The 22,881-nt window shown below is 40.0% G+C and overlaps 1 protein-coding gene and 1 non-coding gene across 2 annotated transcripts in view; one reads left to right on the top strand and one right to left on the bottom strand.

Annotated features, from left to right (window-relative positions):
- HHAT (hedgehog acyltransferase) overlaps window positions 1–22,881 on the top strand; it is a 332,511-nt gene that overhangs the window by 23,600 nt on the left and 286,030 nt on the right. The window contains exon 4 of the mRNA XM_044916357.1: window positions 15,294–15,407. Within this exon, the coding sequence (XP_044772292.1) occupies window positions 15,294–15,407 (114 nt within the window). The remainder of the gene's footprint in view (window positions 1–15,293; window positions 15,408–22,881) is intronic.
- Window positions 387–503, bottom strand: LOC123325133. Its single transcript, XR_006540243.1, has one exon. It is a non-coding gene; the product is annotated as a U5 spliceosomal RNA (small nuclear RNA).

Here is a 22,881-nt window from a genome sequence, read left to right on the forward strand (position 1 = left end):
GTCATGCATACAGTCACTTATTAGGCAGGCGGTAGAAACCAGACCTGTGAACCCACCAAAATTCTTTGGAAACTTGTGCCACTGCCTTGCATAGAAGTTTCCTTCCAGAGATAGAACCTTACCTAGACAGGGATTCAGGCAACATGCAGGCCCTTAAGATCTAGTTTCAGACATCACCAAAGATAAGAGCTTCTAACTAGAATTACACAAACTCAAAAAAAGCTTATAGTAATAAGAAAATAGAAACCATAGTCTGCCTTTCTCTCTGACCCTCCCCCCTCTCATGCTCTCTATCTTATTCTCTCAAATAAAACCTTAAAAAAAAAAAACATAATAAAAAATGTTTTTATTCTCAAAGTTAAATCTTTTTTTATAACAAATAATGTAGCCTTGCTAAAAGCAAAGCCTCAAAAAATTGTTCAAAGACTCAGAACTGTTTCTCTCCACGGAAATCTTTAGTAAAAGGCGAAAGATTTATGCGTTTTGAAGAGAAACCGGAGTATGCATATAGCTTTTTCAATCTCACTACTCCAGTAACTGCAACTCCTAGTTCAGTGAAGGTGGCTCTTTATCCATGAGTGCTACTCCCTACTTAGTTTGCACAAGAAATTCTGTAAGTAAACTTCTCATAGTTAGAAATGTCCAGTTGGAAGAAATATTCTTTTAAAATTTGAAAAGATTGTACTCTATGCAGGGTACTATGGGTATGCAAATGAGAAGTCTGAGTCATCCACTCTGAGAGTCTTCAAAGACCTTTGTATTCACAGCTGCTTCTGGAGCCACCATTAGGGGGCGAAGCAGAAGTCTGTCTGTCTCTATACCCCATCCTGGTTCAACCACAGAAATTCCAGTTTTATCCCTTTTGTATATTGGGACTTGGAGTACAGTCCCATTCCTTTCCTTTGCTATCCCCTAACCACCAACACAAGCAAGATACAGAACCACAAAGAACTCCCTCTTGCTGCTGCTTTCTAGACACACCTATCCTGCTCTCCCCATCCCTAACCCATGGAAGCCACTGTTGTGTTCCATCTCATAATTTTGTCATTTGAAGAATGTTGTACAAATGGAATCATATAGTATGGAATCTTTTGAGACTGGCTTTGTTTTGTTTTGTTTTTCTTCCCCACCCAGCATAATGCCCTTGAGATCCATCGAGTTGTGTGTATCAGTAGTTCATTCCTTTTCATTGCAGGGTCCGCGGCACAGATGGACAGCAGCTTGTTGAACCATTCCATTGTTGAAGGGCATTTTGGTTGTTTCTAGTTTTTGGCTATTATAAATACATCTGATACGAATATTTGATTACAGGTTTTGTTTGGATACAAGTTTTCATTTCTCAGGGATAAATACCCAGGAGCTTGATTGTTGGATGGTATAAATGTATGTTTAATTTTACAATGAGCTGTCCAAGCTGTTTTTTTTCAGAATGGCTCCACCATTTTACATTCCTATTAGCAATGCATGAGATGCTTAGTTTGTCTGCATACTTGCCAGCATCTGGTATTATCAACACTCAAATTTTAGCTTTTCTGATAGATGTGCAGTGATATCTCCTGGTTTAATTTGCATTTCCCAGACAGTGATGTTGAATATCTTTTCATGCACTTCTTTGTCATCCGTATATTCTCTTTGCTGAAGTACTGTTCATGTCTTTTGCCAGTTTTCTCCCTGGATTGTTTTGTTTTTAGTGTTGAATTTAGAGAGTTCTTTATATAGTCTAGATACTAGTCTGTTGTCAGATAGGTGATTTGCAAATCTTTTTTTTCTGTCAGTTGCTTGCTTTTCATCCTCTTAGGGTCTTTCACAGAAATTCAGTTTATTGATTTTTTTTTTTCCCTCTTATGGCTTATGCTTTTGGTATCATTTCTAAGAACTCTTGGCCTGGTTGTATGCCCAAAGATTTTCCATTTTTTCCCCAAAAGTTTCATAGTTTTGCATTTTACATCTAAATCCATGATCCATTTTGAGTTAAATTTTTTAAAGATTTTATTTTTAAGTAATCTCTATACCTAATTTGGGGCTCGAACTTACAACCCCAAGATCAAGAGTCACACACTCTACCAACTGAGCTAGCCAGGCACCCCGAGTTAATTTTTGTATTACTTAGGTAGAGGTTTATTTATTATTTTTTTGCTATGGATGTCCAGTTGCTACAGCACCATTTATTGAAAAGACTATTCTTCTTCCATTGAATTGTTTTTGTACCTTTGTCAAAAATCAATTGGCCAGACTAGTATGGCTCTATTTCTGGGTTCTCATTTCTGTTCCATTGATCTGTGTAGCTGTCTCTCCACGAATGCCACATTCTCTTGATTACTGGTAAGTCTTAACATCAGCTTATATAATCTTTCTAGTTTTATTCTTTTTTTAAAATTTTTTTTAAAGATTTTATTTATTTATTCATGAGAGATAGAGAGAGAGAGGCAGAGGCAGAGGGGGAAGCAGGCTTCCCGCGGAGCAGGGAGCCCGATGCGGAACTCGATCCCAGGACCCTGGGATCATGACCTGAGCTGAAGGCAGACGCTTAACCGACTGAGCCACCCAGGCGTCCCTCTAGTTTTATTCTTTTTCAAAATTGTTTTAGCTCGGGGCGCCTGGGTGGCTCAGTCGTTTAGCGTCTGCCTTCAGCTCAGGTCATGACCCCAGGGTCCTGGGATCGAGCCCCATGACGGGGCTCCCTGCTCAGCGGGAAGCCTGCTTCTCCCTCTCCCACTCCCCCTGCTTGTGTTCCCGCTCTCGCTGTGTCTCTGTCAAATAAATAAATAAAATATTTAAAAAAAATTGTTTTAGCTCCTTTAGTTCCTTTGCTTTTCCATATACATTTTAGAACAAGCTTTTCTGTATCTACAAAACATTTTGCTGGGATTTTGATAGGCATTCTATTAAAATGTTAGATCAATTTGGGGGAAATTGATGTTTTTACTATGTTGAATCTTCCAGCCCATGAAGGCAGCAGATCTTTCTGTTTACCTCTTTATTTCTTTCATTAGTGTTTTGTAGTTTTTAGTGTACATATTTCATACATGTTTTGTGAGATGTATACCTATGTATTCTATTTTTCTTAACACTTAAATTTATTTATTTATTTTAAGCAAACTCTATGCAACGTGTGGGGCTTGAACTCACGACTCCAAGATCAAGACTTGCATGCTGTACTGACTGAGCCAGCTAGGCACTCCTAAGTATTTTATTTTTTGAGCAATTATAAATGGTCTTACAGTTTTAATTTCAATTTCCACATGTTAACTGCTAGTATATAGAAGTATAATTGACTTTTATATTTTGATCTTGTATCCTATGACTTTTCTAAACTCATTTATTACAGGAAGTATTTTTTTCTCCCTTTTTTGATAGGTTTGTTGAGATTTTCTACATAGACAACCATGTCATCTGCAAATCAGGACAGTTTTATTTCTTCATTTTCAATCTGTATAACTTGCATTTTCTTATTGTACTGGCTAGGATTCCCAGTATTATGTTGAATAAGAGTGATGAGAGTATACATCCTTGTCTTTTTCTTATTCTTAACCATTCAGACTTCACCATTAAATTTGATGTTTCTGTATATTTTTTGTAGATGTTCTTTATCAAGTTGAGGATGTTCCTCTCTATTCGTAGTTTTTTGAGAGTTTTTATGAATGAGTATTGAGTTTTGTCAGATAATTTTTCCCCATCAATTGATATGGTCATGGGATTTTTCTTAATAAAGAATATGTTAATATGGGATGCCTGGGTGGCTCAGTTGGTTAAGTGTCTGCCTTTAGCTCAGGTCTCATCAGGCTCCTTGCTCGGCGGGGAGCCTGCTTCCCCCTCTGCCGGCTGCTCCCTCTGCTTGTGCTCTCACGCTCCTTCTCTGACAAATAAATAAAATCTTAAAAAAAAAAAAAGAATATGTTAATACGGTGGGTTACTTTGATTAACTTTTCAATATTAAACCAGCCTTATATCCCTGGGATAAACCCACTTGGTTGTGGTGTATAATGTTTTTTTCATATTGCTGGAGTCCATTTGTTAATATTCTGTTGAGAATTTTGGTGATTATGTTCATGAGGGATATTGGACTCTAGTTCTCTCTTTCTCTCTCTCCCCCCCCCTCTTTTTTTGGTACTGTCTGATTTTGAGTGGTTATATGTAGTCTTGTACTTTTAACTTCAGATTTCATGTGTTCATTGCTAGACTTATAAAATGAGTTAGTGTTTCCCTCTTAGAACATCTTCAGGTGTCTAATAGAATTCTTCAGTGAACTACTTGGGACTGGAGATTTCCTTTAAGGGCGTTTTAAGCTATGAATTTAATTTTTTTGGTGGTTAAAATGATGTATTTTGTATTGGGTGAGTTCTGGTACTTTGTGCTTTCCAAGGAATTAGTCCATTTTATCTAAGTTGTCAAATTTATATATATAGAGTTGTTCATAGTATCCCTTATTAGCCTCAATGTCTGTGGAGCTTGATGATATCCTGTTTCATTCCTGTTATCCTTAATTTGGGTTGTCTTCTCTTTTATTCTTTTTTTTTTTTTTTTAAGATTTTATTTGACAGAGACAGAGCACAAGCAGGAGGAAGTGGCAGGCAGAGGGAAAGGGAGAAGCAGGCTTCCCGCTGAGCAGGGAGCCTGATGTGGGACTCATTCCCAGTATCCTGGGACCATGACCTGAGTCGAAGGCAGATGCTTAACCGACTGAGCCACCCAGGCACCCTTCTCTTTTATTCTTTGTCCATTTGCTAGAGATTTGTGAACGTGATTTTTACAAAGAACCAGCTTTTCGTTCCACTGATTTTTCTCTATTCTGTTTTCTGTTTCATTGATTTCTTATCTATATTTCCTTCTTCGTACTTGTTCTGAGTTTATTTTGCTCATTTTCTAGTTTCTTGAGGTGGTAGCTTAGAGTTTTGAGACTTTGACTCTTTCTAATATACATATGTAGTGTTATAAATATTTTTCCAGCGCTGCATTAGTTGCATCCTACATATTTTGATAAATCGTACTTTCATTTTTATTCAGTTCTATTTTTTTATTTCCCTCAAGACTTCCCCTCTGACTCATGGGTTATTTAGAAGTATGTTGCTTAATTTCTAAGTGTTTGGAGATTTTCCTGTTATCTTTCTGGTACTGATTTCTAGTTTGATGCCATTGTGGTCAGAGAATACACTCTGTATGATGAAATTCTTTTAAATTTGTTGATTTGTTTTATGGCTCAGGATGAAGTCTATCTTAGTGAATGTTCCATGGGTACTTAAAAAGAATGTGTGTTCTGATGCTGTTGGATGGAATGTCCTATAAATGTTGATTAGATCCTGTTGGTTGGTGGTAAGTTTTCCTGTATCCTCGATTTTCTGTCTAGCAGTTTTATCAACTGTTGAGAGAGAGGGGTGTTGAAGTCTTAACTGTAATTGTGGATTTGTCTGTTTCTCCTTTTCTGTCAGTTCTTCATGGATATTTCATTTTTTTAAAAAATATTTTATTTATTTATTTGACAGAGAGAGACACAGTGAGAGCGGGAACATAAGCAGGGGGAGTGGGAGAGGGAGAAGCAGGCTTCCCGTGGAGCAGGGAGCCCGATGCGGGGCTTGATCCCAGGACCCTGGGATCATGACCTGAGGCAGACGCTTAACGAATGAACCACCCAGGCGCCCCTCTTCATGGATATTTCAGCTCTGTTTTTTGGTACATACACCAAGGGTTGCTACATTTTCTTGTTGGATTGACCCTTTTATCATAATTTAATGATCTTTGTGATTTTTTTTCACCGAAGTCCACTTGATCTGATATTAATATAGTGACTGCTGCTTTCTTTTGTATGGTGTATCCTTTTCTATCCTTATATTTGTGTTATATTTGAAGTGAATTTTTTGCAGGCAGCATAGATTTGGATCAGTTCCTAAAAATTCATTCTGCCATTTTCTTTTAATTGGTATATTTAATTTGATTGGGTTCATTTAACTCTGTAGGTTTATGCCTTTTGCCAAATTTGTGAAATTTGTAGCCATTATTTCTTTTAATTTTTTTTCAGCCCCACATTTTTTCCCCTTTCCTTCTAGGATTCCAGTGACATGAATGTTATATTTTTTATAATTGTACCTCAGATCCCTGAGGCTCTGTTTATTTTCTCAGCCTCTTTTTCTCTGTTATTCAGACTGTGTAATTTCTGTTGACCTATCTTTATGTTCGATAATTCTTTCCTGTGTCCTCTACCTCCACTGTGAAGCCCATCTGTGAGTTATTTTATTTTGTTCATGTCATTCCTCAAATCCTGAGTTTCCTAGCCAGGCTGCTTTCTTCTTTCCATCTTTCAGAGTCTTCTTATATTTGTTTTATAATTACATCCAGGGTTTTTAGCCATGCTTCATGGGAGGGTTGGGGGGAAATGAGTTTATTATAGAAAGATATGATAAAAGATACACGTGAACATCCAGATGGAAGAAGTGCATAGGCAAGGCCTGTGGGAAGAGGTGTGGGGCTTCTCTGCTTTTCCAGGAGCACCCCTCTCCCAGCACCACCATGAGTTCACCAACCTAGAAGTTCTGTGAAACTGGTACTTTTGGGAATTTAAAAAAAAATTTTATTATGTGAATCACCATACATTACATCATTAGTTTTTGATGTAGGGTTCCATGATTCATTGTTTGCATATAACACCCAGTGGTCCATGCAGTACATGCCCTCCTTAATACCCATCACCGGGCTACCCCATCCCCCCACCCTCCACTTTTGGGATTTTTATAGAGGCTTCCTTACATAGGCATGATCATTCAGTTGATTTCCAGCCTGTCTCCCCTCTCTGGAGAATGGGGGGTGGGGTGGAAAATTCCAAGCTTCTAATCCTGGCTTGGTCTTTCTGGTGAGCAGCCCTCCTCCAGGAGCCCACCAAGAGTCACCTTATTACAACAAAAGATGCTCCTCTCACCCAGACAGTTCCAAGGGAATTAGGAGCCCTGTGTCAGGATCCAGGGTCAAAGACCAAGTATTAGAACAAAAAATTCTCCCAATGCTCTTATCACAAGAAATTATAAGGGTTTTAGGTGCTCTGTGCAGGCACTGGGGGCAGAGACCAATATATGTATTTTCTGTTTCACAGGGAGGTCTCTCTTTGAGAGCTTGGGCAGCTGATGGGCAAAGGGGACAGATGGAAAAGGTGTGTGGGAGAACCCTTCACATACTCTGCCCACTTTCCTGGTCTTCCAGTGTGTAAAATTCAAGAGGAAAAATGATATCTGGGGTTATGAAGACGTCCCCTCCTGTCCCCCTGGATAGATGACAAAAATGTTTTTCTTTTTTCTCTCTTTTATCGCTCAGATCTTTCTTAGTTGGCCTTCTGCCTTGGGGACCTTTAACATTTGGGGATTCTACCTGGAGTTCCAGTTTGCTCATGTTTGCCCACTGTAGAGATGTTGTGGATTAACTAGTTTCCTTGAATATGTGCAGACTTCCTAAGCAGAAAGCAAATCCTCTGTGCGGGAGGGCCATGTTAGGGGCCAAGGCTTCCAAAGTGTGGAGGACCTTTTTTTTTTTTTCCATGTTTACTGTGACTCACTTTGTCTTTTTGGTATTCGAGAGAAGTGACGCTAATGGGATGCAGAATTTATTAGCAGAGTTTGTAGCTGGGAAATCTTATGTAAATAATTTGCTATCTAGCCATCCTGTTCTATTACTTTGTCTGGTCATGATCCCTAACTTATTTATCAGCCTTATAACTTGTTTACAACTCATTTCTCCATATATCTTGTAGAAAATACAGCGTTTTTCCAGTTTTAGAGGTGTGGGGAAAAGAATATAGTTTTTGTGCCTTTGACTTTATACTAGAATGTAATATTTCTTTTTAAAAATTTGATTCTCTTTGTTAGCTTCAGGAAGAAAAGGAGAAGTATAGAGTAGACAAGGCAGGGAGACAGAATCTATACATGTTTGATCAAGTATATGCATAAGTCTTGAATAATCTGGAGCAACTTCTAGGAAGTAGGTAGGTAGAGGATTAGCCAGAGAATGTTACTGAATTTAGGTTGTTAGTTGGGTTGAGGAGATTCAAAGAATTTAGGTCTTCTTGATTTAATTAAGTCATCTTGAGAGAATCTCTCTTCTTCTGTAGAACACCTCCTTGCTCCCATCATACCCTCGATGGATTTATAAGGCTTAGATCATGAGGGCCAGTTAAGTGACTAGGAATGATATAGTGTAGAATAATTGTAGTTTGTGCTGGCCCTGTTGATGGCATCCCCACCCTTGTGAGCATCTTCTTTACCTATGCAGGCTGGCAAAAAAATTTAAGCAGAGACTTTATTATTTATAGAAAAAAAAGTTTTGTTAATGAAAACATTTTATCATTTTATTTTATTTTTTTGTAGGCTTCACACCCAACATGGGGCTTAAACTCACAACTCTGAGATCAAGAGTCGGATGCTCTACCTACTAAGCCAGCCGGGCACCCCAAAACATTTTATCTTTAAGGAAATGTTGGTTGGGGGACGAGTGTTGTCTCTGGAAATTGTGAGCAGTGAAATAATTTAGTTCAAATTATTTTAGACATAGCAAAACATCTGTTGAAAGATAAAACTATTCCAATAATTGCTAAATGAATCATTAACCTGAGTTCATCCAGAGAGCAGTGCTTCTTGGCAGAATTCTTACAAATTAGTTCTCTCTCTGTCTCTCTTTTTTTCTTTCTCCTTTGGAGATTTATAGGCATTAAGGTGAGCTTGCTGCCTTTGAACATGCAGGGAAACATTTCTGGATTCAAGTATCTTACAAAGGTTTTCTCTGTTCAGAGATAATTTTTTTTTTTTTTTTTTTAAAGATTTTATTTATTTATTTATTTGAGAGAGAGAGAGAGAGAGAGAGAGCACATGAGAGGGGGGAGGGTCAGAGGGAGAAGCAGACTCCCTGCCGAGCAGGGAGCCCGATGCGGGACTCGATCCAGGGACTCCAGGATCATGACCTGAGCCGAAGGCAGTCGCTTAACCAACTGAGCCACCCAGGCGCCCCCAGAGATAATTTTGCTCAGTGTGATGAGATCTTAGGTATGTTCTCGAAGTAAATAATATGAACATAATGCTATTTAGGAAATAGATACACAAAAGTGTCTAGCATTTCTGTTATATTTCTTTTTTTGAAAAATGCTGGGTATGAGGGTAAGGAAAACAGTAATATACAGTACATTCAGCTCTCTATTGTTTCTTCTATCTGAGGGAAAAAAGAGTTATGGTAATGAAAAATACAGCTTGGTGGGTAAGGTAGATCATTTTCTGTTTGGGTTTGAAGTATATAAATCGATGTACTTGTGAATGTGACACACTCACTGCCTTCATTATTCAGTTCTAGAACCTCCTTGGACTGACCTAGCTGGTGTTTTGTTCCATTTTATTTTCCTCCACTGAATAGACTTATTTCAGAATAGTGTTCTTCAAAGTGAATTATTTTCATAGTGGGTTCTGTTATATAGCTGGAGCTGGATTGCGATCAGCAGAAAAATTCCTTCTGAAGTATGTTGGTCAAGATTCCATTGCAGACAATAGAACCCACACTAGGCAGTTTAAGCAGAAAGGAATTTATTGCAGGGATGTAAGGAGATTTCAGAGTAGTCAGAAGGACTGTAGGGACGGGCATGAAATGAACTTCCAGGAACAATTCCCAGAGCAAAACCGTGGCATCTGCCCAGGTCCCAACTTGAGTGGATAGTGCTGGGGTGCTGCCGCGCCTCTGGGCTGCCTGGACCCTGGAGTCCCCACTGATGCTGCTGCAGGAAACAGGGGCCTCTACCACTGTTCTTTCGGGAGAGTCTCACAGCCTATACATCTTTATGTTCTTACACCTTCCAAGTCATTGTGTATTTGTTCGTCAGCAGCTGGGGCGCATGCAGATATGCTAGCTAGCTGCAGGGAATTCTGGGAAATGTAGTTGTTTTGCCTTCTGACCTCTAATGTTTAGGAAGTCATGGTAGAAAAGGGTTGGAAAAGTGTTGATTGGGCCAGTGGGCAGAATCTGCCATCCAGAGCCAATATTTTATTTTGAGGAGAAGTTTAGGATGGTTGCTTTCCCATGGCATTTTATATTTTATCTTAGTGAGAGAGAGAGAGAGAGAAAAGAGTGAGCACAGTGGGGAGGGGCAGAGGGAAGGGGAGAGAGAATCTAAGCAGACTCCACACTGAGTGCGGAGCCCGATGCGGGGCTCCATCTCATGACCCTGAAGGGTCACCACCCTGAGATCATGACCTGAGCCAAAACCAGGAATTGGACACTTAACCATGCTACCCAGGCTCCCCTCCCATGGTGTTTTAGATGTTGCAGCTTTTCTGAATGTTCATGTTTCCCTTTTGTTAGCCATGGGTTCACTCCTTTCCAGTCTACTTTCTAGAATCTTTCTTCTTTCTTTTCGACTGGGTTTGGGGGATCTTGAGCAGGTCAGCTCTCTCAGATTTTATCTATGAGTGTCTATCTGTTTCAGGATATGAACTTAAAAATGTGAATTTGTGTTTCTGGGGCTATCAGAGTAAAATAATTTATTGTTTATTATCAAATACATACATAATACAAATCACTCTATGGGAATCTCCACCCATCCTCCTTTCAAGGTTCCAGAGAAGTGTAGAAATGAATGTCAGATTTAACTCTATTGAGTCAAGCAGTTGAACATTCTAGCTAAAAATTCTGGAGCTGGATGGTGGTTATGGTTGTATAACAGTGTAAACGGACTTAATGCCACTGAGCAATGCCTTAAAATTTACCATCTTAACCATTTTTATGCTATATGTATTTACCATGTGAAATATGGACTTAGCAGTTTAGGATCTAGGGCTTTAAAATCAGGCTTTGTCATATATTGGCTGTTGGACCCAAGGCATGATATTTAGCCTCGCTGAAGATAGTTGACTTATCTTGCTATGGGCGGTATCCTACTACATACTAAATATACTGTAGTAGTTTCTTCCCAATCTGGGAAAGAGGGCAGGCTGGATGAGTGGTGGACTTTCTGGAACAGAGCAGGCAGACAGGGTGGAGGCCAGGATTGGTTACATGGGAGGGTGATGGGGGATCAACCGCTTTCCTAAAGGGTGGGCACTTGGTCAGAACTCAAAGTCTGTAGGTAGGTGACTAGCACTCTACTAGGGTTTCCTTCCTTTAGTCTAGAATATAACTTTTTTTTTTTTTTTTAACTCTCAGAAAGGAATCTTAGACATCATGCTAGTTTTTCCCTTCATTTCACCTGTAAGAAGGCTCAGGTCCAGATAGCCAAGGGACTTACCCAGGTTTGTGCAGGAGCAGAAGTGTGATGAGGACTTAGGATGCCTGATTGCACTCCCCCACCATTTTTAAAGCTCACTGAATGTTGGGCATTTTTGACACAAATATGGTTAAGTCAAGGTTCTTACTCTCAAGAACTTGCCATTTTTTCTTCCTCGAGAGAAAATACATGAATTAACTATAATAAAAAGCACTAGAATAAAATCCACTATGATAAAGGGGCTGGAATTGAGATGTGAATGACAGAAGGGGGCGCAATGAGGTCCACCTGGAAGAAGGTAAAAGGCATCACACTTGAGCCAACATCTCTGTGGTTATGGTGGCATTAAGGAAGCACCCTCTTGGTTGGACACCATTTGGTCAGATAGTGGGGTGCATGTATGTGCAAGTGTGTGCATCTATCTGTCTGGGAGGGGCAGGAGAGTCCAGGTAGAGTCAGCACAAGTAGGAACATCTTGGAAAAGGACTTCCTCTTTGGTAACAGGCCTGTGTTTGAAATCCTGCTCTCCCCGCTACTAATTTTGAGCAAATAATTTGCCTATTCTGACCTCCAATTAACTCATCTGTAACACAGAGTTAAAAAAAAAAAAATGACTGGAAGGGTTGTTGGGAGGTTATCATTGGAAAACACCTACCCAGAATATTAGTGATTTATATGAGCAGGAAAGGTCTCATTTATACAAATATATGTGGTTGAATTACATCCCTGTGACCTCTCTTGCTTTGTAGATTTTCAATGTCTTAATGGTGGGGGGTTGGTGTTGGTTCTGCGAGTTCTCCAAGGCGAGGAATACTTGTAGGGTTTCCCACAGTGCCTAGGATAGAACTCTGCTGTCTATATGGGAAAGAGGTAGTTAGGAATACCAGGCCTGGGCCCTTTCTTTTGAACTATCCTGTGCTTTAGGCTTCTCGGTTTTGCCTGGTTGCAGATTGAAAGCATCAGAATGAATAACTGTGTGTGTTAACTTATTCATCTAAAAAAATTCTTGAATCTAGGTGCTCAGAGCTTTCTATAGTGTGCAGGATGATGGTTGTTCAGTTTGTATATATTAGGTGGTCCACTTTAGTGTGTCCCTGCTTGGGAACCATACGAGGTGGGGTGAGCTGCTAAGGATCCTCTGGGGTGAGGAACATTTAACTGTAAGGAGGCATAATCAGTGTTAGATCTTTGCTACTCGTCATGTGGCCTCTAGGCCAGATGTAATCAATCACCTGAGAGCTTCTTGGAAATCTAGAATCCCAGGCCCCATCCCAGAGATAAGAATCTGGGCCAGAATCTACATTTTAGCAAGATGTGTAGATGATTTGTGTGCACACCGAAGGTTGAGAAGCACTGATACAGAACATGGGATGTGGATGACCGTCCCTTGGAGTTCAGTCTCCCCTTTGGGGAGGAGCCGTCCTGGTTCTGTCTGGCTAGAATGTATCCCCCAGTCTATGTCTGACTCACTTCGAGAACTGAAGAATAGTTTTCAAATTGACTAAGAATTGCAGGGTCGAGAAAGGAAATGGGGAAGGAACAGAATATGAAAAAATTGTTCTTGATTTGAGGCTCTACCATTTGCCTTGAATTGTGTGATTGAACTCAGTGTCTGTAAAGTTTTTGCCTATAAAAGCAGGCGAGTCAACATTTTTCTTACCCAAATCATTAACCACCAGTTATTGGCCATCTTGTTCTGTTCATTGGCTCAGCTTTTCTGTCCGGTTATTTCCTGTAGGTAAATATTTTAAATGGAGAAGGACAGACATGAGAGAAATGTTTTTATTTCTTTTAAATGGATATTTTTTGAAAAGGAATTGATGATGAAAGACTGTAATTTTTGTTGATGGGGTTTAACCAGCACAGGGTATTCAGTAATCCTGGGCCTTCTGGTAGAACATAAAGGTCTTTTTGGTTTCTTATATTTTATGAGATATCATTTTTCTGCTAAAAAATTAAAGTTGGAAAAGTTTTGAAGCATAGGTAAGCCTGGGGTTCTGAATTTTAAGTGTAATTCTTAGTGTTTAAGAACATTATATTTAAAAAGGTAAAATATTGGAATATTTTTGAGGGGGAGGGAATTAAAAATTTCAAGCTTGGCTTTTAGTGTTTTTACTTTTATCCTCATTACAAAAATGGCATTTTCCTAGCATGACATCATCACGTGACCTTTGAGCTTGTTTGCCTTTATTTAGTTAATTTACTCTCCACTAGTTTGAAATTTTTGAGATGGGGAAATGAGCTTTGGATCAGGGTCAAGGGCCAGGTCAAAGGTTGGAGTTGTCTGCTCTGCTGCTGCCCTGGCTGTGGGGCATGGGCTTGTCCTGGGCTATGATATCGTCATCTCTGAATGGAAGGTACTGGACCAGATCCATGATTTTAATGGCGGTGGGGGCTCTATGAGCAGGTCGTGTGTGTATCAGGATCTTGAATGTGGAGAACAGATGTTATTTGATAATGTCACTACAGTATTTATTTGGAAAATGGAAAAAAAATGTTTAAACAAATGGCACCATATAAAGCATGATACAGTCTTTTGTGGATAGCATAGGATGGGAGTACATGGGACTAGCAGTTAGTGCAGGTAACAATTTTTAGTGAGTGCAGCGTGCCAGGTACTGTTTTAAACTTTTGGTGTATATATGTTCTCATTTAAACTTCACAAACCCTGGGGCGCCTGGGTGACTCGTCAGTTAAGCATCCAACTTTTGATTTTGGCTCAGGTCATGAGCTCGTGGAGCCTGCTTGAGATTCTCTCTCTCCCTCTCCCTCTCTGCCCCCGCCACGCTCTCTGTCAAATAAATCAACAAATCTTTAAAAAACAAACAGCAAAAAGCCCTCACAAACCCCTAGAAGATCAGTAATGTTATCATATGAGCAGATAGAACAGAAAGGTAAAGCATCTCGTTCGAGATCATAACCAGTATATGGGTAGATTTGGGATCTAAACCAAAACAAGTTTGCAACCTTGGCTGCTAGGTTTCCTGCCTCTGTATTCATAGTCTGATATGAATCAAGATAAATTCTATCTATAGTTTACCTTCTGGAAAAAGAGTTTTGTAATATGTGTAATGGTATGAAATTGCCCCTCAATTCTCAGATGTAAAAAAAAAAAAAAAGAAAGAAAAAGAAAAATCACATATTTTCCTTTAAATCCAATTAAAGTTCCGTTGGCAGACTGGTGGGTTGTTCAGTATCAGTAGCACTAGGGGATTCCTTCCCCACCCACACCATTTGGCTAGAAAATCCTGAGGATCTCAGATCCCCACTTTATCATGGTGGTGCTGAGATGCTCACTGGCCAACCCTGCATTGCCCATTTTAGAGTGGCCAATCACTGTTTATTCCTTCCATATGCAGCTTGGCCACCACGATCTCCCTGGGGCTCCTGAGGCCAAACCAAGGCTTTTGGATGTTAGTTCCCAGCTGTTCACCTGTTCAGTCTTGCCAGAAGTTTTCACCTGCCCCTGCAAGGGAGCTGCAGAGACCCTGTACCTGGTACAAATCCAGACACAGGGTGCTAATGGACCCAGAGCTTTCTGAAGGGAAAGGAAGCATATCTCTCATTCTTTCATCCTAATCCTATGGGGAATTGGTTAATTTCTCTATCAAATTATCCTCCTGCCTGAAATGACAGCAAGATTTAACACGATTGACCTTAAGCAATTTTATTAGCGTCCAATTTGCATTTCTCTTGTTCGCGCGGCAAACCTGAGATAACCTCAATTCATTGCTTGTACTAGCTATGTGACACTGGGTACATGAATTGAATTCTTTAAGCCTCTGTTTCATCTTTTATAAAATGGGAATAATAATGGTTTCTGTTCCACAGAGGGTCCTCGGGGATCCGCTCTGACCAGATGCTTATTTGGAGAATGGCAATGAGACCGGCCAAGCTGGAGGGAAGAGTCGAAGTGGGTGGGGCTGTGGTGGCACGCGGGCTGGAAGTGTGTAAATGCCATTTTATGGAGTTTGGAATCACATTGGCCATCTTTCTGGTTGTTTTATTAACTGGAGTTTGTGTTCTGCCTAAGATGTGCAAAAATCCCTCTGATTAACTCCTGTTTCGGCCTATTTAGGACCCGACCGACTTTGAGTGGAGCTTCTGGATGGAATGGGGCAAACAGCGGCTGGTGCAGTTTCTGTTTGGTCACATGGCTGTGTCTCAGCTGGCCAACATGCTTGCAAGGAAGGTATGATTATGTGCCTCATTTCCTTTTGAGCTGCTTTCTTTGCTTTTTGAGAGGAAAGAGTCCTGAACTGGGAATCAAGAGATGCGGGTATTAGCCTTGGAAGCCTGGAGAAGATGAGAAAGACTTGCTGATGATCAGTAAGGCATTTATGATAAAGGTTTCATAATTCTTATCCTGTACTTGCTTCCTCCAAGTTATTTTTAAAACCATCGAATATGAAAGTTTTAGAATAAAACTAACCACAGATGGTGCTCTTTAAGATCATACCTAATCAAATGATCTTATTAAAACAAATGCCTGTGATTTCTTTTTTTAAAGATTTTATTTATTTATTTATTTATTTGAGAGAGAGAGAGAGAGAGAGAGAAACAGCATGAGAGGGGATAGGGTCAGAGGGAGAAGCAGGCTCCCCGCCAAGCTGGGAGCCCGATGCGGGACTCGATCCCAGGACTTCGGGATCATGACCTGAGCCGAAGGCAGTCGCTTAACCAACTGAGCCACCCAGGCACCCGAGGACCTGTGATTTCTTGTACAAGTTCAGAAGAAAGTAGAGTGAATGATATCATTAAATGGGAATAATTTTAATGTCAAATAATTTATGCCACGGTAGCTGTTGTAGATCGGAATTCCAGTAGTATTTTTTATTCTTACCCTGGCCTGGAGTGGAGAAAAGGGCTACTTCAAAGGGGATGTTTGAGAATTGCTTTTGCATGTGGGAGGATTGAAAGCCTCTTGATGTGTTTAGCTACCAAGGGATCTGAGATCCTACCAGGAGGATCTTTCTGTAGTGCGGGGGCCAGGCTTTGTCCAGTGTCCTCTGCTATATGCTTCTTGACTCTGTAGATTCCTAATTTGAAAAAAATGAGTCTCTGCTTGGAAATCTATGTATTAAAGACAATAGAACCAAAAACTGACTTGGAAGTCAACCCACAAAAGATGTTTGATCCTTAGAGGTTCATGGATGTGAAGAACCAGAAGAAGCAGGAGCCTCTGGGCAAGAGAGACCAGAATGTGAGACCGAGAAAACAAGACGTGCCATGTGGTTAGAGAAGTGAACCTGACTTGGGCTATTTTTTAGCTGTTTCTTGAAAATTGGTACTTTTTAGGCTTACTTCTCATCCTGGAAAATAGGAAATCCCAATGGCACATTAACTTTCTTTGTTTTAAATATGATATTGACTACTTTTTGTACTCAGGTGGTTTCCATCTTCTAAAATGGCGAAAACTAAAATCATTACTGTCAAATCATTGCTGTCAGATCTTCATACGTTAAAACACTTCCTAGGACTTTCTAAGCAAACCCAATAATAAATAATACATGTTTGGGGTATCCCTAAGCTAGTAGGGATTATATAGGTACCCAAGCCCTCATTAATGGGTTTCTTTTCTTCCACAAATTTCTGTTTGGTGTTTTTTTTTAAGAGTTCAAGTTTTCTAGAAATTTAACATTTTTGTGTTTAACCAAGATTTCTCTGCCCATAGGTAAGTGACTTTGCCCCTATGTCTCTCTTTTCCCATATGTAAAATGAATAGCATAATACCTGTCACTTTTACTTTGTGAGCAGAAGGTGAAATGTTGAGGAGGATCTGTGAAATGTGTCCAGTCTTACTACTACTGCTGTGGGTAAGAGTCAGATGCAGTGTAGCAGAAGAGTACTTGGTGGTGTATTAGGTCCTGGGCTTTCTCACTGATTAGCTTTATAACTTTAGGAAAGCTTTTCACCACTGAATTTTAATTCATCATTTTCTGTAGAGTAGGGATGGTGAGACAGTACTATTCCTTTTTTAACCCCTTAACAAATGGTGAGCTTCATCTGTTAGAAATGTCATTAAAAAGTAAGGGTGAGGGCACCTGGGTGACTCTGTTGGTTAAGCATCTGCCTTCAGCTCAGGTCATGATTCTGGGGTCCTAGGATCGAGTCCTGCATTGGGCTCCCTGATCAGCGGGGAGCCTGCTTTTCCCTCTCCCTCTGCCCCTCCCCTCTGCCTGTGTGCTCTCTCTCTCTCTCCCAAATAAATAAATAAAATCTTTAAAAAAAAAAGTAAGGATGAAACATGGAAAAGATAGGACAAAGAGAAAGTACAAAAGGAATGGCAGATAAATGCAAATATATCAGTAATCACAATCAATGGAAATGGACCTAATCCCCACACATATCCCCCAGAAAAAGATTGTCAGACTGGATAAAAGAAAAACAGAAATAAAGGAAAATAAACAAAGAAATAAAAACAGAGTCCTAAGATGTTCTTCTTAGCAAGATCTACTTAAAATGGAGGGACATGGAAAGTTTGATAGTAAAAGGATGGGAAAAGATGTTCCAAGCAAACCTAAGATTTTCCTCTCCCCTGGTACAGTTTTATCAATGGCTGGCAAAGAGCATTATTAGTGACCGGCCACTAATAATTGGGAGGGTGTTCTAATTCTAAGTTTGTTTGCTTTAACATATATAATGCAAAGTTGATCAGTACCATAAAGATAGATAAATATATGATTATAGGGAGAGATTTTTTTTTTAAGGTTTTATTTATTTATTTGAGAGAGCGAGTGCCAGAGAGCACTAGCGGGGTGAGAGAGCACAAGCACGGTGAAGGACAGAGGGAGAAGCAGACTCCCCGCTGAGCAGGGAGCCCAATGTGGGGCTCAATCCCGGGACTCCAGGATCATGACCCGAGCTGAAGGGGGTGCCTGGGTGGCTCAGTCATTTAAGCATCTGCCTTCAGCTCAGCTCATGATCCCTGGGTCCTGGGATTGAGCCCCGTGTTGGGTTCCCTGCTCACTGGGGACTCTGCTTCTCGCTCTTCCTCTCCCTCTGCCCCTCTCTCCCTGCTCGTGTTTTCTCTCTCTCTCTGTCTCAAATAAAATCTTAAAAAATTAATCATATATGAACCATAAATTTCAACAAATTTCAAAGTATTTTCAAGAAAATTTCAAAGTATGTGTTTTATATAGGTTACCCTCTTTAATCCCAGTGCAGTTAAGTTTGGAAACCAATAACACAAGATGACCTGAAAACTCTAATTCATTTAGAAATTAAAGAGAACATATTTTTAAATAACTTGTAGGTCAAAGAAGAGATCATACTAGAAATTAGAAAATAGTTAGAAATGAATGAAAAAGATGTTACATATCAAAATTTGTAGGGTGTGGCTAGAATGGTACTTAATTGGAAACCATAATCTTACGTACTCATATTAAAAAAGCAGGAAGGCTGAAAAATAATGAACTAAACATACAACTTAAGTTAGGACAGAATAAAAGGAAAGGAAGGAAACAACAAAAATAAGAGCAGAAATTAATAAAATAATCAGTGGCAAGATTGGTCAAGGAAAAAGAAAGTACACAAATAAGCAGTATTAGGTATGGAAAAGCTGATGAAAAAATATAGTAAGAGGATATTTTGCACAACTTTACACCAAAAATCTTGAAGACTTTGGCAAAGTAGACACATTTCTAGAAAATACAACTCACTGAAACTGACTCATGAAGAAAGAGAAAGACCACATTGTGCTATCACCGTGAAAAGAAATTGAATCACTAGTCAAAAATCTATTTGTAAAGAAAACACTAGTAATATACCAATTCTGCCAAACATCCAAGACACAAATGACTTAAATCTTTCCCAGACTTTTTCAGAAAAGAGAAGAAGGGGGAGCCTACCTTTTATGAAGATAGTATAAAATTGATACCAAAATCAGAGGATATACCCTACCAGATATTATGACTTATAAAGATATGATAATTAGGACATTGTTGTATTGGCACCAGGGTAGACAAGTAGACCAGTGGAACAGAATGGAGTTTAGAAAATACCTGTGCATAGATGGAAACTTGTTTTGTGACAGAATTAGCATTTCGGATCTGTGTGGAAAAGATGAAGTGTTCAGTAAACAGTGCTGACAGAGTTGTTTAGCTATGTTAAAAAGAAATGCACACTTACCCTTTTTTTTTTTTTTAAAGATCTTATTTATTTATTTGAGAGAGAGAGCACATGAGAGGGGGGAGGGTCAGAAGGGGAAGCAGACTTCCTTCTGAGCAGGGAGCCCTTTGCGGGACTCGATCCAGGGACTCTAGGATCGTGACCTGAGCCGAAGACAGTCACTTAACCAACTGAGCCACCCGGGCATCCCCACACTTATCTTTTTCAAGGTAGATTAAGGACTTACAGTGAGAAAGTATATCATTTTTAGAAAGTGTGATGGAGATTATCTGTTATTGTTAGGGTTGAGAATGATTTCTTAAGACACAAAAAGTACAAATTGTGAAGGAAAAAATTGATAAATTTAACTACATTAAAATAACTTGTCAGTGTATAATCATGTGTAATCATCAGTGTATAATTGTGTACATCTTTGGATGGATCCAAAGAGACAATGAAGAAAGTGAAAAAACAAGTCACTTAATAGGTCATTTACAAACTGACAGAGGATTAGTATTTAGAATACATAAAGAAATTTCCTAAGAAAAAGACAAATCACCCAATAAGTAATGGCTCAAGATGTGCAAAGGAATTTGCAGAAGAGGAAACATAAATGACCAGTAAACTTAGAACACATGTTCAACTTTATTAGTAATCAAGCAAATGCATCTTAAAACTCTTATCATTTCATACTTTCCAGTGGAGCAAAGACAAAATGCTTATTGTATCAAGTAATGGCTACCTGAACTCATACGGAGAGCTTGTGAATATGTATTTTTCTTTGTAATACAAAGAGGTGCATAGCCCATAGCTGCAGTGCTAATTCTTTCTTTTTTTTTTTAGGAGAAAATATTTGCAATGCGTATTTTTTTTTTTTTTTAAATTATGACCAAATGGGATTTATTCCAGGAATGCACAGTGGCTTAACATGTAAAGATTACATCAACATATTAATATAATTAACCATATTAGTTTATTAACCATCTACTAATATGGTTAATTATATCAACACGTCAGTTGTGATCTTTTTTTATTATTATGTTATGTTAATCACCATACATTACATCATTAGTTTTTGATGTAGTGTTCCATGATTCATTGTTTGCATATAACACCCAGTGCTCCATTCAGTACGTGCCCTCTTTAATACCCATCACCAGGCTAACCCATCCTCCCACTGCCCCCTCCCCTCTAGAAGCCTCAGTTTGTTTCTCAGAGTCCATAGTCTTTCATGGTTCGTCTCCCCCTCCGATTTCCCCCCCTTCATTCTTCCCCTCCTGCTATCTTCTTCTTCTTCTTTTTTAACATATAATGTATTTGTTTCAGGGGTACAGGTCTGTGATTCAACAGTCTTGCACAATTCACAGCGCTACCCGTAGCACATACCCTCCCCAATGTCTATCACCCAGCCACCCCATCCCTCCCACCCCCCACCACTCCAGCAACCCTCAGTTTGTTTCCTGAGATTAAGAATTCCTCATATCAGTGAGGTCATATGATACATGTCTTTCTCTGATTGACTTACTTCGCTCAGCGTAATACCCTCCGGTTCCATCCATGTTGTTGCAAATGGCAAGATTTCATTCCTTTTGATGGCTGCATAATATTCCTGTGTGTGTGTGTATATACATACACCACATATTCTTTATCCATTCATCTGTCGATGGACATCTTGGCTCTTTCCACAGTTTGGCTATTGTGGACATTGCTGCAGCGCTAATTCTGATATATTCCCTGGAAAAAGTCTTATTCACCTATCAGGGCATGAGTCAGGACATTTACTGCAGTGATGTTTATAATATGAAGAACCAGAAGCAATGCAAGTATCCATTATGGGGAAATGGATGAATTGTAGTGAATTTATTCCATGGAAAGGAATGAATCATAGCTATAATTGTCAACATGGATGAATTTTTGGATCACAACATTGAGCTAATAAGGCAAGTTGCAGAGGATTCCATCAGATATGATCCCATATAAAGCTCAGAATTGTGCAAAACTAAACGATACATTTACATGTATGCTTACAAAGATGAGATAACTATTAAAATTCTGGATAGTAGTTATGTCTGGTTGGGATGGGAAGTAGAAGAATTGGGGGAGATGCAGGCCCACCCCTTTTTTTCCTTTGACAGTTTAATTGAGGCCTAATAGAGATATGGCCGGCACCCTCTAAAGCACTGATAGAGTCTTGTCTTTCTGAAGCTGGTGGCAGGTATAGGGGTGCTGTTTTGCTGTTCTCTATACCTTACACACTTATAAATGTTCCTTTCTCTGTGTTTGATTTTTGATATACTTGTAACTGCACATGTGGAAGAATGAAGTAGGGCAGAAGGAAAGCTGAGGGTGCCCTGGGCACAGCGAGTTGTTCACCTTCTGCCTTCCTTAGGACTCTTGCACATGCATCAGGACTGACATGGCCACATCTGATTGGTCTCCTTTGCCTCTCACTCTGTTCTTGCTAGTTCTCATTTGCTTCCTGTAGATCAGTTTCTCTCTAGCTTTTTTTCTTTATCGCCCCTCTTCTCCCTCCCTGAACCTATTTATTTATTTATTTATTTATGATTTTTATTAGCACGTGAGTGCACAAGAGGGGTGAGGGTCAGAGGGAGAATCAGACTCCCCGCTGAGCAGAGAGCCTGATGCGGGCGGGGCTCAATCCTGAGACTCCAGGATCATGACCTGAGCCCAAGGCAGATGCTTAACCAACTGAGCCACTCAGGCGCGCCACCGCCCCCCCCACCGCCCCCCCCCAAGCCTTTTTAATGTAATTTTTCCCAATTGTGACTTCCTTACTATGAAATTTTAATACCACAGATGTACTGTTTATGTACTATATGCATGCCTGTGCTTTGTGCATAGAGTGAGGTTTTCTTGTCTCCAAGAACCAGCCCCCCCACCCCAGGCGATCTGGCCCCTTGGAGAATGCAAGATGTAGATTAACTTTCCAGATGCTCTTGACTGGATGCTCCACCTCCTTTCCAGACTTCCTCCATTTTCAGCTGCTATTTTGCATGTACCAGCATCAGAAATATACCTAGTATAGGATCTAGATGTTCCTCCATTTAATTTGCTTGTTACTTTGAGTTAAGGCTCTTTTTATCTTAGGCAGTATTCTGAGTGCGTAAGAGCACTTGGGTGAATCCCAGCTTTGCCACTTTCAAGCTACATGGTCTTAGAAGCAAGTTAGTTAATATCTTCGAGGCCGGTCCTCATTTGTGCCATAGGGAAGGTACTGCCTGCTTCTCAGGGTAGTGGTGAGGGTCTGATGTTTTTGGGGTTATGCTTGTATAGGATGAAAGCCAAGTGCTGCTGTGGTCTGCTGGCATTTGCTGTGTGCCCTGACTGGTCTGTGTGTGCTTTTGGGAGCGGTTACCTCTACCGTGCTCAGGAAAGGAGGCAACTGTCTTGAGGTTCTGAAACCCCTGAGGGCAGAGGCTGTCTGTTCAGCCGTACCTACAATCCTCTCATGCCTGTCTTTCTCTGACCCTCTCTCAAGCTTGTGTTGGGTTGTGGCGGGGGGGGGGGGGGGGGGGGGGGGGGGGGGGGGGGGGGGG

This window comes from Neomonachus schauinslandi, chromosome 6, assembly GCF_002201575.2.
Source record: "Neomonachus schauinslandi chromosome 6, ASM220157v2, whole genome shotgun sequence".
NCBI lineage: Eukaryota > Metazoa > Chordata > Mammalia > Carnivora > Phocidae > Neomonachus > Neomonachus schauinslandi.